General features: G+C 39.7%; 1 protein-coding gene across 1 annotated transcript in view; it reads left to right on the top strand.

Moving 5' to 3' along the window:
* Positions 1-14,543, top strand: part of CDH8 (cadherin 8) — a 334,727-nt gene that overhangs the window by 148,879 nt on the left and 171,305 nt on the right. Inside the window, exon 4 of the mRNA XM_024551526.3 lies at positions 4,098-4,217. Within this exon, the coding sequence (XP_024407294.1) occupies positions 4,098-4,217 (120 nt within the window). The remainder of the gene's footprint in view (positions 1-4,097; positions 4,218-14,543) is intronic.

Below are 14,543 nucleotides of genomic sequence, written 5' to 3'. Positions count from 1 at the left end.
GAACCACAGAGCATGCAAACGATGGAGATTCGTCTCCTCACTCCTGCTCCAGTGTTCGCTAATGTGACCACGGGATGCCTCTCATTACGAGATAGCATCCAGTTACAACAGTCAACAGAAATACATATGATGATGATCAGTCTTGTGGGGGTAGACTCCCGAGGAAATGTCCCCAACTTCCATTTGACAGGAAATAGTCTCCATGGTTCTTGACGCAGTAGGAATGATCGAAAAATGACTTTACATGCCCATCTGAGTAAGACTTCTTCATAGTAACCACAATAGAAATTAATGTTTCTATGGCAAAGAGTGACGTTAAATTTTTAATCCTCACCTGAGAGTATGTTTTGTTGATTTGAGAGAGGGATGGGGAGAAGAGAGAGAGAGAAAGAAGAGAAAGAAAGAGAGAGACACTGATGTGAGAGAGAAACACTGATCTGTTGCCTCCCATATGTGCCCTGACCGGGAATCAAACCCACGACCCTGTGGTATCCAGACAACACAACATGCCAACCAACTGAGCCACCCGACCAGGGCTTAAGTTAATTTTCAAACAGTCTGGTGCACAGTATAATTGTTTGGAACTATAGCTTTGTATCAAAATTGCCTGAGAAGATTTTTGAAAATCCTCCACCATCATCTTCATCTCGCCATCCCATAGATCTGAAAGGGACCACGGGGACCTAAGTATTGTTCAAAGCTGGATTCTGATAAGGAGGCAGAGTTGCCACTCCCAGACTTAGCCCGTGGTAATGTCTAGGTCCCTACACGCATTACTGTGTTTAACCCTCACGCACTAGAATGTAATTCTGGTGACGACAGGGGTGTTTAACTATCTCTTCCATCCTCTTTTTCCAGTGCTCAGGCTGTGATTGGAACTGAGTGTTCACACTCATTAATTTCATGTCATAGAATAAAACTTGACTTTATTTTTCTGATAATGTGTTGCTTCATAGTGGAGGAAAACATTTCTCCTCAAAAAGAAAATCAGAGAAAACACACAACCAAACACAGCAAAACAAAAATTTGGGGCATGTCCTTCTACATGGAAGGGCTCCCCCTTCTCATCCGGCTCTGACCTCTGTCGGCTCTTTCAGTGGCTCTTGAATTCATTCTTGAACCTTTTGGGAACTAATTTTAGATTCAGAGAAAAGTTGCAAGAATAGTTCCCTTATACCCCTCACTCAGTCTACCCCCCATTGAACATTTTACGTACACTTAGTGCAAGGGCCAGAACAAGAGTGTTCACACTGAAGTCCATCTTTGTCATCATTCCCCGGTGTTGAGGTTTTATCACCTCTTATCTGGACAGCGGCCATAACCTCCTAACTAGTGTGATCGCTAATCGTCGATAACTCTGCCTCCAGTCGAGTCTGGGAGCACGAAGAGAGAGAGGCCCACCTTGTAGGAGTGAGCTCCAGAGGAAATGTCCTCCCCATCTCAGCCTTCAAATGGCCCCTGTGTAACATTCCCAGCTTGCATCTCCAACCTTAGCTTTGATGGCTGACTTTTCCAGTCATCTTTCCTCTTAAGAAATTATTTGGGGACTTTTATCTCGCTATGCTCCTCTCACCAGGAAAGTTTCTTGCTCCAGTTCTCTGCCACCCCACAGAGCATTCAAATAACTACCCATATTGTAGTTTCACACGCTTACTTTCCCCAGCTAGTTGATGAGCTACTTGTGAATGTGAGTCTCGACTTTTTTAAAAAATATATTTATTGATTATGCTATTACAGTTGTCCCATTTCCCCCCCTTCACTTCACTCCATCCTGCCCACCCCCTCCCTCCCACATTCCCCCTCTATAGTTCATGTCCATGGGTCATACATATAAGTTCTTTGGCTTCTACATTTCCTATACTATTCTTACCCTCCCCCTGTCTATTTTCTACCTACCATTTATGCTACTTATTCTCTGTACCTTCCCCCCTCTCTCCCCCTCCCACTCCCCTAGTGATAACCCTCCATGTGATCTCCATTTCTGTGGTTCTGTTCCTGTTCTAGTTGTTTGCTTACTTTGCTTTTGTTTTGGTTTTAGGTGTGGTTGTTAATAACTGTGAGTTTGCTGTCATTCTTACTGTTCATATTTTTTATCTTCTTTTTCTTAGATAAATCCCTTTAACATTTCATGTAATAAGGGCTTGGTGATGATGAACTCCTTTAACTTGACCTTATCTGAGAAGCACTTTATCTGCCCTTCCATTCTAAATGATAGCTTTGCTGGATACAGTAATCTTGGATGTAGGTCCTTGCCTTTCATGACTTGGAATACTTCTTTCCAGCCCCTTCTTGCCTGTAAGGTCTCTTTTGAGAAATCAGCTGACAGTCTTATGGGACTTTGTTTTTATAATGTGGTTCTCAGTGTCTGGTGGAGTGACATCCAGTGTGTGTTACTTCTAACTATAGGTTTTATAGAACCTGTGAATCATTATTCTGAGTAGAAATTTCAGAGGTACAGACCTATCAACTGCTCAGAAAGTATTATCGTTACGCATTTCAGTGTAGCATCCATAATTGAAAATGCGTCAAAGATTTTGACTGGCAAGATCTTGAAAAAGCTCTTCCTTATTTCAGTAAACACAGAAGTAGCTGCTCAGATCCGCCACTGACTTCCTGCAGCGGAGAAACACTCTCGCCTTCGTTGCTAGGAGTGTTCATATAGGTGGCCCAGGGCTGCTTGTCCCTCAGCTGAGGACAGCTGCCTGGCCCATGGTCAAGGCTCCCTTCCCAGGGTGGGTTCTAGAAATCTCACCTCATTTCCTCAATGGCATCCCAGCTCTAGAGTCCCCAGTGGAGGCCACTGAGGCCTTTGTTGTGATGGCATCACAGCCCAAGGGTCCCTTTGGCCCAATATTATCCTCTCACTTCCCCAGATATTGTTGGAAGAGGATCCCCCCAATACGAATTCTGCAAGGAATCTCTAGCTCAGAGTCTGCTTTCCAGGAAACTCAACTGGGATGCTTCCCTACCATTCCTGAGGACATTGTTAGGTGATTTTATTCATCCATCCACTCATTCCATTGGCAAATATGTATTTGATAATTATCACGTGTCTGACAGTTACTGGATCAGGAAGACGTTGACGCTGCCCTTGTAGAACATGATGCTTGTTATCACACCAGACTCCTCCGAATTCTCCCCGGTTGCAGCAGTTCCCAGAATTACCCACAGTCTCTCAGAGTATTTGGCCTTCACTTATACATGACTTATTGCTTATGATTTCTTCCCTGCCCTTCTTCTGGTTAAACTCTATCTGCCTTGAGTAATTTAACTCAAAAGCTGTGTCTCTCAGAAGGCTGCTCCCGACCACCCTCTCTGTGGGCCAAAGCGGGGATCCAAACCTGGTGCCATCGCATTCAGCTGAATTGCCCTACATAGCTGTCCGTCCCCCCACTTCCTTCCCACCACCGCACTGTACACTTCTTGCCTCTAGATTTTGTCTTAGGATATGTACTTCATATCCAGCAAACCATATGTGCTTAACTACTGAATGAGGGAATAAAAAATAGATAATTAATCTGAAAAAGAGAAAAGATTTTGCTTCTATTATCCATAAGGCCTCATTACCTAAACATATGGATGAATCGGTCGTTCCAGTCTCGTTTTATATTCTGAGGAATGAAGTAAGATGGATACACTATCCCTCTGATATTTCTGGACAGCTTTTATGAGCAGCCATTTTTTTTATATATGCAGTTGTACTTTTGCAAAACTTCAGTGCTACATGTTATATTATACGATTAAGCTTGCGTTTCATATTTCTTTGGTATATTTCCTTTTCAGTGTTCTCCAAGACTACGTGAGTCTGATAGTAGCTTTAAAATGAAAACTACAAAGGAATCTTAAACAATACAGATTCTAAAAGGGCTATCTTTATACAGTACACCCATCCAGCAGCACTCTTTCTTTTAAAAGACTTGAATAAGTTATGATGGAGTAGTTCTCTCCATATCTTTAAAAAGATTTCTTTTCTTCCTTATTCCCGCACATGGGTTTCTGTATGATATGCTTAGCAAATTTTAGCTCTTGGCAAAGAATCATGTGTTAATTATTATCTTTCTCACTCTCTCTCTCTCTCCCTTTTTTTTTTTTTTTAGGTACGTCTGTCACAAATGTAACAGCCACCGATGCTGATGACCCAGTTTACGGAAACAGTGCCAAGTTGGTTTACAGCATCTTGGAAGGGCAGCCTTATTTTTCCATTGAGCCTGAAACAGGTTTGTGAGCTAAATTTTGAATTCTATTCACCATGTTATTGCTTCAGGGAAACATTTTTCTTGGGATTTGGATTATAAAATGTTACGGTTAAGTACTTTACTGCCTGTATCAATAATATTTGAATGTGTTATTTCTGTGCAATGTGAGGTACTTGGCAACCCCGACAATCATTTTGATACTGATTAAAACAAATTGCAGTCCCTTTGCACAATATCACCTATTTAACAGACGGCCTGCCGCCATATTTTATCCTGGGGGGAAAAGGGGCCTGTACATCAGGCAGACTTAAATATCACATTTAAGAATAAATTTAGTTACTCTGCATTGGCTGAATGATGCTGGGCTTATACATCTTTCTAAGTTTCAACCTGCATATCTGTAAAGTGGGCATGGAACCTACCTCAGAGTGTTAGGGTCAAGATCAGATAAAGCAATAAATATCAGTCATACGGTTTATGACACATAGTAACAATTCAATGGATAGACACTTTATTTGCTATTAGATTCCTCTTTTGTAAAACAGATACATCTACCCACTAGAGTTTTTTTATGAAGATGTTCTTATGTATACTAATATAATATATTGTTTATTATAGATAATGTTTTATTATTATTATTGAGACTGGTGGTACAGATTCTAGAAACCAAAACTTTATAAAATAATAGGTTTTACAAATGAAGATAAATCTTTTTATTGTTTAATTTTAATAATATACTTAGAGAGTAAAGCCATTTTGTTAGACTTTTTATAATCCATAGGTCATTTTGGTGGCACACTTAAAAAATATCATAAATAACAATATCTTTGGTGTTTATTCTTCTTCTGTATTTGGTGGTTTAGTCTGCAAATTTCCAAGTAGAAAAATTTAATATACAGCTACATACACATGTAATATTATCTCTTTGATTCATGAGTTTTAAGCATTATTGAGATAAATTTTCATGTTGTACCATGAAGTCAATTATTAATTAAATTAAAAATTTAAAGCCTCTCTTTTCTCTAACTCAAAGAGTAAAATCTTCATACATTTAAAAGTGAGAAAAAATGCTTTTGTACATAAATAGGTCATGGCTTAAAATCGAATTGAGATTTGGAAACAAGAAAGAACTCTTCTAAAATGTATTAATTAGGGGCATAATTATGCGTTCTTCCCCAGTGAAGGAGGAGTCCATTGTAAATTCCATCTCATGTGGGCTCCTCTACGATGCTGGGGAAGTGGCGGAGCTCTGGGTTTTACAGGAAAAACAAAGTCTGAATATGTCTCATTACTTGGCCAAAGTCACAGTACAGAATTGGGGCCAGAATTGAAACTCACAGCCAGGTCCTTACTTTCAAAGCCACTGTAAGATATATTTGAACTTCACTTTTTAAAAAAAATTGTTGTTCAATTACAGCTGTCCCCATTTCCCCCCCCATGACTCCCCCCTGCCCTGCCCCCTCCCACATTCAATCCTCCCCACCTCACCGCCCCCCCAACCCACCATTGTCCTTGTCCTTAGGTCCTTTAAAGGTGTTCCTTGACTTAACCCTTTCCCTTCTTTCCCCTGTTATTCCCCTCTCCCTCCCTTCTGGCCACTGTCAGTGTGTTATTTCCATGTCTCTGGTTTTATTTTGCTCATTTGTTTGTTTTGTTGATTAGATTCCACTTATAGGAGATCATATGGTATTTGTCTTTCACCGCCTGGCTTATTTCACTTAGCATCATGCTCTCCAGCTTCGCTTTTCATGGCCAATAATTATGATACAGGGGCTTCTGTAAAACAGAAACATCTTGACTATTTAAGTGGAGTTGAATTATTTTCTCCTTTGCTCCTGGACTATTTGTTCAGTGGGATCTTTTTTCCATCATTTCCAGTATAATACAGATATTAATCCACCCCATATCCATTCTGCATTCAGTCTGTGCCAGGCACTGAATTAAATACAAGGAGAAAAAGTCACAAAGGTTAATCTTATCATGCAAGGATCTCACAATCCATTTTGGAAGACAGATTTTTATTTTCAACATAAATAAAAAGAAGCATGGTGATGTCATGTACATAATTCATATCTTGAAAATAAGTTACTAGGAGATAGAGATAATACAAGACCTCCCCCCACCACTAAGTCAGAGGACTTGGTACTTCTAAGTCTCGTTGACTTAATGTGGTCATTTGCTTGGTGAAGCATTGTCAGCATCACTTAATTAATATTTACACTTTGCCCAGCATATGAATGTCTGTCTCTGCATTCCTTCATCTTAGTTTTATCATTCCCACTGTGACAGATACAAAATTATTTGATGTATAGTTTAGAAAGTAAATTCCGGTACTGTTGTGAAAATTGTAGCGGAGAGAAATGATACTTGACCAATGTACACAGTAGTTGCTCAATAAATACTGGTTGAATGGAGTTACTTTTTCAACTGAAGCAGACACAATGCAGAAAGAAATAGAGGCTAAATTAGATAGCCAATAAAGAGTCATCCTGAGTTCTTCCACTGGAACATAAAGGTGCGGGAGTGAAATAGAAGCATTGTGTTGGTGCCGGTGCAGTTACACTTGAGTGTGCTCCAGTGAAGGCCAAGTGCCGGCTGTTCCCATAGAGTCTGAGAGTGACTACCTGTGAGGCCTTTGCAATCTTTTAAAAAAAAATGAGATTGGTGTGACTGTGTGTGTAGGAGAATATATGAAAGGAGACATCCCCCAAATAGAATTTATTTATAAAAAATTGTGTGCTTATTCTTACATGTTTAAACTTCAGTCACCTTCCAAGTACTCTCCATTTGATACAATACACCTATAGAGACATTTTTTTCCACTGCTCAAAACAGTTTTTGAACTTATCGATTTTGATGCCTTTTAGTGCTTCTGCCATTTTTTCTGTTTCATGTCTTCCACATCAGCAAAATGTTTCCCATAGAGGAGTTTTTTCATCCTAGCAAACAAAAAAAATGCCTCTCAGGGAAAGATCGGGTGAACGGGAAAGTGGGGCAATGGGGTCATGTTGTTTTTGGTCAAAAACAACTGAACACTCAGGGTAGTATGGGCGGGTGCACTTGCAAAGTACCCATTGTGAAAGAGTCTGAAAAAAAAAAAAATCACTGAAGCCAAACGCAGCCTCTCACAACAACTCCAGCTGGTACACTGATACAGATGGATTCCTAGAACACTCACCTAGCATAGGAATCCTATACTACAAGTGGCCCACCCTACAGAAGATTATTCTGGGTTTTTTTGTGGGGGTTCTTCCCCATAAGTGCTATGCAGAAACAGATTAAGAATACGTTTGTAAAGGTTTGTATTAGAAAAAACATAGAAAAATGCACAAAGACCATTGAGCATTTGGCTTTTTCATTTTGTAAGCAAGTGGAAAGTGACTAAAGGTGTGTATCAGGTGTGTCCTGTGGGGAATAGACTCAGACAGAGTTAGGAGGAAAAGTGGCTCATTGGGGCTTAATGCCTGAAAGATAAAAGCGCTGTATTAGTCAGTTCTGGCTGCTGTAACAAAAGACCATAAACTACTTGTCTTAAAAAAGAACAGAAATTGATTTCTCACAGTTTTCATGGCTGGAATATGAGATCAGGGTGCCAATACATTCAAGTTCAGGTGAGGGAGGGCTCTCTCTGGCTTGCAGATGGCTGACCTTGTATCCTCATGGAAAGAGTGAGCTCCCTCTCTGGCCTTTTTTTATAGTGGGCACTAACACTCTTCATAAGGGCTTCACCCTCCTAATCTAATCACCTCTCAAAGCCCTCAGCTCCAAATACCACCACACTGGGGTTTGCGTTTCAACATGTGGATTTGGGAGCGACACAAACATGAAACAGGGTTAGGCAGGGAAGCCCATCGGACAGTGAGCAGGTCTGATACCCATGCAAGTTAAGGAGAGGAAGGAGGATCGTGCAGTGCTGGTTTAACAGCATCCCTGTCAAGCCTGTGGGGTCCCTGGAGCAAAGATATTTTTAAGGAGTCCCATGTCGTACAACAGTGGCCAGGCTTTAATCCAGCCCACTATGCTTAGGCATTGCTCGGCTGTGTCTGGGAAGAGGAGAGCCTCGGCTTGAATCCTGAAACCAACCCTGAAGATGCTTCAGGTGTAAGGTGCCAACTAACCACACTCTTAAGCAAGTTCTTCCTTGAAGAGAAACCAAGCAGGGGGCCTCTGTGGCTGCCAGAACTCATGGAAAAAGAAAAGAGAAAATAGCTTTCACCCTGTCAAGTCCACAAAGGTGTTAAAAAGAATGGACAGGCTTAGTACATGCTTGGTGAATTACTCGGTCAAAACCTGAGAGTAGCAGGTGTTAATAGGTGTGCTTAATGAAAATATTTGAAGGCTGTGTATCAAAAACATTAAGAATGTCCACTGATTTTGACCTAGAAATTTAAATTCTAAAAAATAAAGAGTTTCAGGGATGGGCATAAACTCATGGCATATAAGACATCTATGACTCTGATAGAGTGCCTGACAAGTTGGTCCCCCAGGTGGTTGGTCTGCCCGTGATGTCAAGAGGAAGGACAGCATAACCCAGTCCAAAAGTGCTGGCTGAACACCAATACACATTGCTACTGATGTGAGACCATCCCTCGGTTTCTTTCTTTTTTTGAAAGACTCAGGACAACGACATTTGTATTTGGGTAATAATTTTGAAAGATGATTTCTCTTTAAGTTAAAAAATGTGTTTGGCTTAATACGTTTAGTATTTGGTTTACAATGAAATTGAAAGGAAGGTACAGAGATTTCCTGCATATCTGTTGCCCCAAAACATACACGATTTCCTTCATTATCAACATCACTCAGCAGAATGGTACACTTTTTACCAAGAATCAACCCACACTGAAACATAATCACCACTCCAAATCCATTATTTGTCTTACAGTTCATTCTTTTTCTTATCCTCACCCAAGGATATGTTTATTAATTTTGAGAGAGAGAGAGAGAGAAACATTGATGTGAGAGAGAAACATGGATCGTTTGCTTTCACACACACCCCAAAGGAGGGATGAACCCAGGTATGTGCCCTGACTGGGCATTTAGCCTGAAACCGTTTGGTGCATGGGACCATGCTCCGACTAACTGAGCCACTCAGCCAGGACTTATGGTTCATTCTTAATGTTATACACTGTATAGGTTTGGACACATGAATGATGAATGACATATGTTCACCATTATAATATATATAGTATTTCACTGCCCTAAAAATCTTCTGTTCTCTGCTTATTCATTCCCCCAGCCTCAACTCCCCCCAAACTCCTGGCAACCGCTGATCTTCTCTCTCTATAGTTTTGATTTTCCAGAGTGCCGTGTAGCTGGAATCGCAACTATGTAGCCTTTGCAGATTGCTTTCACTCACTTGGCAATATGCATTTAAGGTTCCTCCTTGTTTTTTTCATGGTTTAATATCTCACTTCTTTCAAGAGCTAAATAATACTTCATTGTCTGGGTATATCACAGTTTATCCATTCACCTATAGTAGGACACCTTTGCTGTTGCCAAGTTTTGGAAATTGTGATAAAGCCGCAATAAACATCTGTGTGCAGGGTTTTATGTGACCGTGAGTTTTCAACTCCTTTGGGTAAATGCCAAGGAGCATGATTCCTGAATTGTATTGTAAGGCTGTATTTAGTTCTATTTTGCATTCCAGCCAGCAGCGAATAGAGTTTCTGTTGCTCCACATCCTCACCTGCATTTGGTGTAGTCAGTGTTTCAGATTTTGGCCATTCTGATAGGTACATGGTGGCATATCATTGTTTCAATTTGCATTTCCCTGATGGCATACAAGAGAGAGCATCTGTTTGTATCTGTGAAGATGTAAGGGCTGTGTTTAGATCTACTTTTCGTATGTAGATGTCCAGCATCATTTGCTGAAGACGCTGTCTTTACTCCATTGCATTGTTTTTGCTTCTTTGACTCAGATCTGTTGACTGTATTTACGGGGATTTATTTCTACACTCTCAATTCTGTTCTCTTGATCTATTTGTCTGTTCTTCCACCAATCCACCCTGTATTGATTACTGTAGTTCTCCAGTAAAATTTAAAGTCAGGAAGTGCCAGCATTCCAAATTTCTTCCTCTCCTTCAATATGCTGTTGGCTATTCTGGATCCTGTATCTTTTCATATGAAACTTGGAATTAGTTTGTCATAGCCCATAAAATAATTTGCTGAGATTTTGATTTTGATTGCATTCAATCTAAAGATCAACTTGGGAAGAACTGACATCTTAACTACATTGAATCTTCCTACCCATGAATGTGGAATATCTCTCTATTTATTTAGTTATTCTTTGATTTCATTGGTCAAAGGTTTATAGTTTTCCTCAATAGCTTTTATATAGCTTTTGTGCATGTTTTGTTACATTCATACTTAAGAATTTCACTTTGGGTGCTAATGTAAAAGTTACTGTTTTATAATTTTAAGTCAATTGTCATTATGTAGAAAAGCAATTGACCTTGTATTCTGCAATCTTGCTATAATTGCTGTTAGCTCCAGGAGGACATGGGTGTGCGTACATGGGTTTGTCAATTCTTTGGAAATTTCTACATAGACAATCACATCATCTGAAAAAAAAAAACACAACAGTTTTATGTTTTCATTCCCAAACTGTATACCTTTTCTTTTCTTGTCTTATTGCAATAGTAACGATCTGAAGTACAATGTTGAAAATGAGTGGTGAGAGGGGACATCCTGTCTTGTAGCTGATCTTAGGGGAAAACTTCAAGTTTCTCACTTTTCAGTGCGATGTTAGACAAAGATCTTTTGTAGATAGTCTCTATCAAGTTGAGAAAGTTTCTTTTGACTAAGAGTTTTAAATCCTGAATGGGTGTTGGACTTTGTCAAAGACCTTTTCTTCGTGTATTGAAATAACCATGTGATTTTTAAAAAATCTGTTGATATGATGTAGTACATGCAATTAGTTTTTGAATATATGATGTCTAACTCTTCTTATGCTTTTTTGGATTTGATTTGCTAATATTTTGTTGAGGATTTCTTACATCTATGTTTATGAGATAAATTAGTCTGTAGGTTGGTTTATTTTAATGTCATTGTCAGGTTTTGCTATTAGAGGAATGCTGACCTCATCGAATGAGTTAGGAGGTATTCCTTCTCAATGAGATAGTACAGAATTGGTATACCTTCTTCATTAAATGTTTGGTAGGATTCACCAGTAAATGCATTTTCTGACTCCATTTCCTTTTTATAACAAGACTCTGGCCTTACTTGTGAGGGCCTGACCTGTAGCTATAATAACCCACATTGTGCCAGTGGTCATTCCCTTACAGGCTGTGAGACATGATCACAGTCAGAACAGTCATGAAGAAGGAGACTGTCCATTAATACTGTCATCAAGTCCTTGGTGCCAAAATACTTTCCATAAGGTCAAGAAACCAGAGGATAGGAGATGAGAAATCTTTTATGTGTCTTGTTGTATCTTCGCAGGAATGCTAGCAACAGAATTCTGGACTTTGGAACAGATAAGTTCTCCTGTCCTCTAGCTTTTTATACTCCAAATGTATAGAATTAATTTCTGTTGCCATAACACATTAATCTCTCTACCTCATGGAGAGCTTCCTCTCTTGTTTTAAGTATAAGCTTAAGACTGTATGAAATCTGCTATTTGTTTGATTAATTTTCTTCTTTGAGTGTATCATCAGTGATTACCTTATATATTGACTTATTTATATTTTTAAGTCACTTCTTATGCTAGAATGCTTAGTCTATGAAAGAGGGGGAGTTTGTCTGATTTGTTCATTTTATTTCTCTATGCCTAGTGGAGTGTTTGGCAACTGGAAGTCTTTTAACATGTGTTTTAGATAGGAAAGTAGAATGGCAAAAGAAAAGACGCAAAGGAAGAATAAAAGAGGAGAGGAAGAGTGAGTGAATACAAAGAAAGGGAAAAGCTTGCACCAACTCGTAGAAAAGATGGGTGATGTGCCCTGTAGGGAATACAACTTGGCTTCTAGTTTATATTTCTACTGTCTGTTCCTCTGGTGGGAAGAACATCATTTCAACCTCTGATGTGATTCCTGTTTTTGTTCTTGAGATTTACTTAGGACTAAAATGTTTGCCATTTTCAAGTTTCATACTATGTCTTATGTATCTAGCTATCACAATGCTATTCTTGTACTTGCAAAAAGGAGCCTTGAGACTGTGATAAGCTCTTGCCCAGATTTAGTTCTAGATCACAGGTGGAGATAGAAAGGCTCAAGGGCCACTACACAAGGAAGGAATGGTTATTAATATGCCTTCTTTATTTTTTAAGATTTTATTTACTTATTTAGAGAGAGGGGAAGGGAGGGAGAAAGAGAGGGAGAGAAACATCAGTGTGTAGTTGCCTTTCACATGGCCCCCCACTGGGGACCTGGCCTGCAACCCAGGCATGTGCCCTGACTGGGAATCGAACCGGCGACCCTTTGGTTCGCAGCCCGAGCTCAATCCACTGAGCCACACCAGCCAGGGCAATATGCCTTCTTACTTCAGAGGTCCCTGTGATAGTAAAAATAACTGCAACAAACAGATGGAACACACGTTTGTGTTTCTACAGTCCTCTGGATTTGACAGAACACTGAACCACACTGGAGGAAAGAGTTACTCTCTCCATGTCGCAAATGAAAACACTGTGGTTCATAGACAGTAAGGCAAAATGCCTTCCATCTTTCAATCAAATTCCCTGGCAAATTATAACAACCACAGGAAGAATAAAAACATCAAAAATATAAACAACAGATACCTCATTTATTGGGCACATTATGTTCTTGGCATTGTGCTAATGGGTTTGCATGAATTATCAATTTAATTTAATTTAGCTATGATTGATGTGGCTCAGTGGGTTGGGCGACATCCCGCAAACTGAAAGGTCACTGGTTGGATTCCCGGTCAGGGCACATGCCTGGGTTACAGCCAGGTCCTCATTGGGGGTGTGTGAGAAGCAACAATCAGTGTTTCTCTCACACATCGATGTTTCTCTCCCTCCTTTCCCCTCTCTCTAAAAAATAAATAAAATCGATAGAAAAAGTTTAGTTATTCCTCACAATATTTTGAGATCCACAGTAATGTCATCTCAGTTTTTTAGATAAGAATACAGAGGACCAGAATTGACAAATGCCTTGCACAAGATGTTTGATTCAAAGTGAGTCTGTCTGATTTCCAACTCTCATTTTTCAATAGTCTTTTGTACCCCAACCTGACTGCCAAGCAGTGTAGCTCATGCTTGGGGCTGCCATTGCTTTATTCAGGGACCTATAGTACTTGGAACCAGGCCCAGGTCTCTGTTATACAGAGACCCAGGAGGCATTTTGGTGACAGAAAAGATGTAAGACAGTAGTAATTGTAAAATAAATTGTCATTTTTTGTGTGTGAATAGCTTCAAAAAGCTCAAAATAGCTTATTTGTATTCTATAAATGTTTTTTTTTCCCCCTCTTTACCAGCCCCAATACCGTACGTTTGCTTGTAACATTTTGGGCACAGACAAGGAGAGAGGTGGCATTTATTTTAAAAGCACCTACTTGAGGACAGCAGTGAGAAAACAGTTGCAGTCCAGTGTAAGTGATTGAAGGTGGAACATGTAAATGAAATGCAAGGCAAGTGAATAATAAATGCTTAATTATCTAGAAAAACCACCGTAAAGTTGCAGGACAGTCTAAACTTTGCTCCAGGCAAGCAAGAGTATGAAAAATGACTTGCTTAAAAATAAACTAACTTAATTCATTGACCTTTATTTTGAAGCTCAGACCATCTTTCTTCATTGAATACAAGTAACATGTGTCTCAGTGGAACCTGTGAAAATAAGCTGCAGAAAAAATACTCCCTGGGAAAGAAAATCCACACAATGAATGGTTTCCTTTTAGAAAAATTAAGATAATGCATGGAGGCTTCATGGAATGCCTTCGTGGAACTGAGTCAATTGTATGCCTCCTGAGTCAAAGTGATAAATTGCAAACACACAGGGTCTTTTTTAAATCACGATTGCATAGGTTATCATTTCCACTGCCAAGGGGACTGACTGGCTAAAGAATGTTTTCAGTGCAGGCCTTGGAAAAGAAATATTCAGATAAGTCAGGCAGATCAACGATGCTAAGAGAGGCATTGATAAGTGAGAATGTCTTTGTAACCTACATCAATCTACATTTGGTCAACATTTACACTCTGTAAGTTGTGTTCTCGGTGTGGAAGGTGCAACGCTGTGTGTGATAAATCCTAAAAAGAACTCTGTGTGGACACTCAAACTTGTGCAACAACAGAACGCTCAGAATTCATAGCATAGGGGTAGAGAGGAGTGCCAGCTAAGCAAACTTGAATGAAAAGAAGACAGCAAGGAGGCATTTTTAAAGGTGGTCACATTGAGC

The sequence above is a fragment of the Desmodus rotundus genome, chromosome 12 (assembly GCF_022682495.2).
Source record: "Desmodus rotundus isolate HL8 chromosome 12, HLdesRot8A.1, whole genome shotgun sequence".
NCBI lineage: Eukaryota > Metazoa > Chordata > Mammalia > Chiroptera > Phyllostomidae > Desmodus > Desmodus rotundus.
This window is presented reverse-complemented; position numbering and strand designations above follow the sequence as displayed.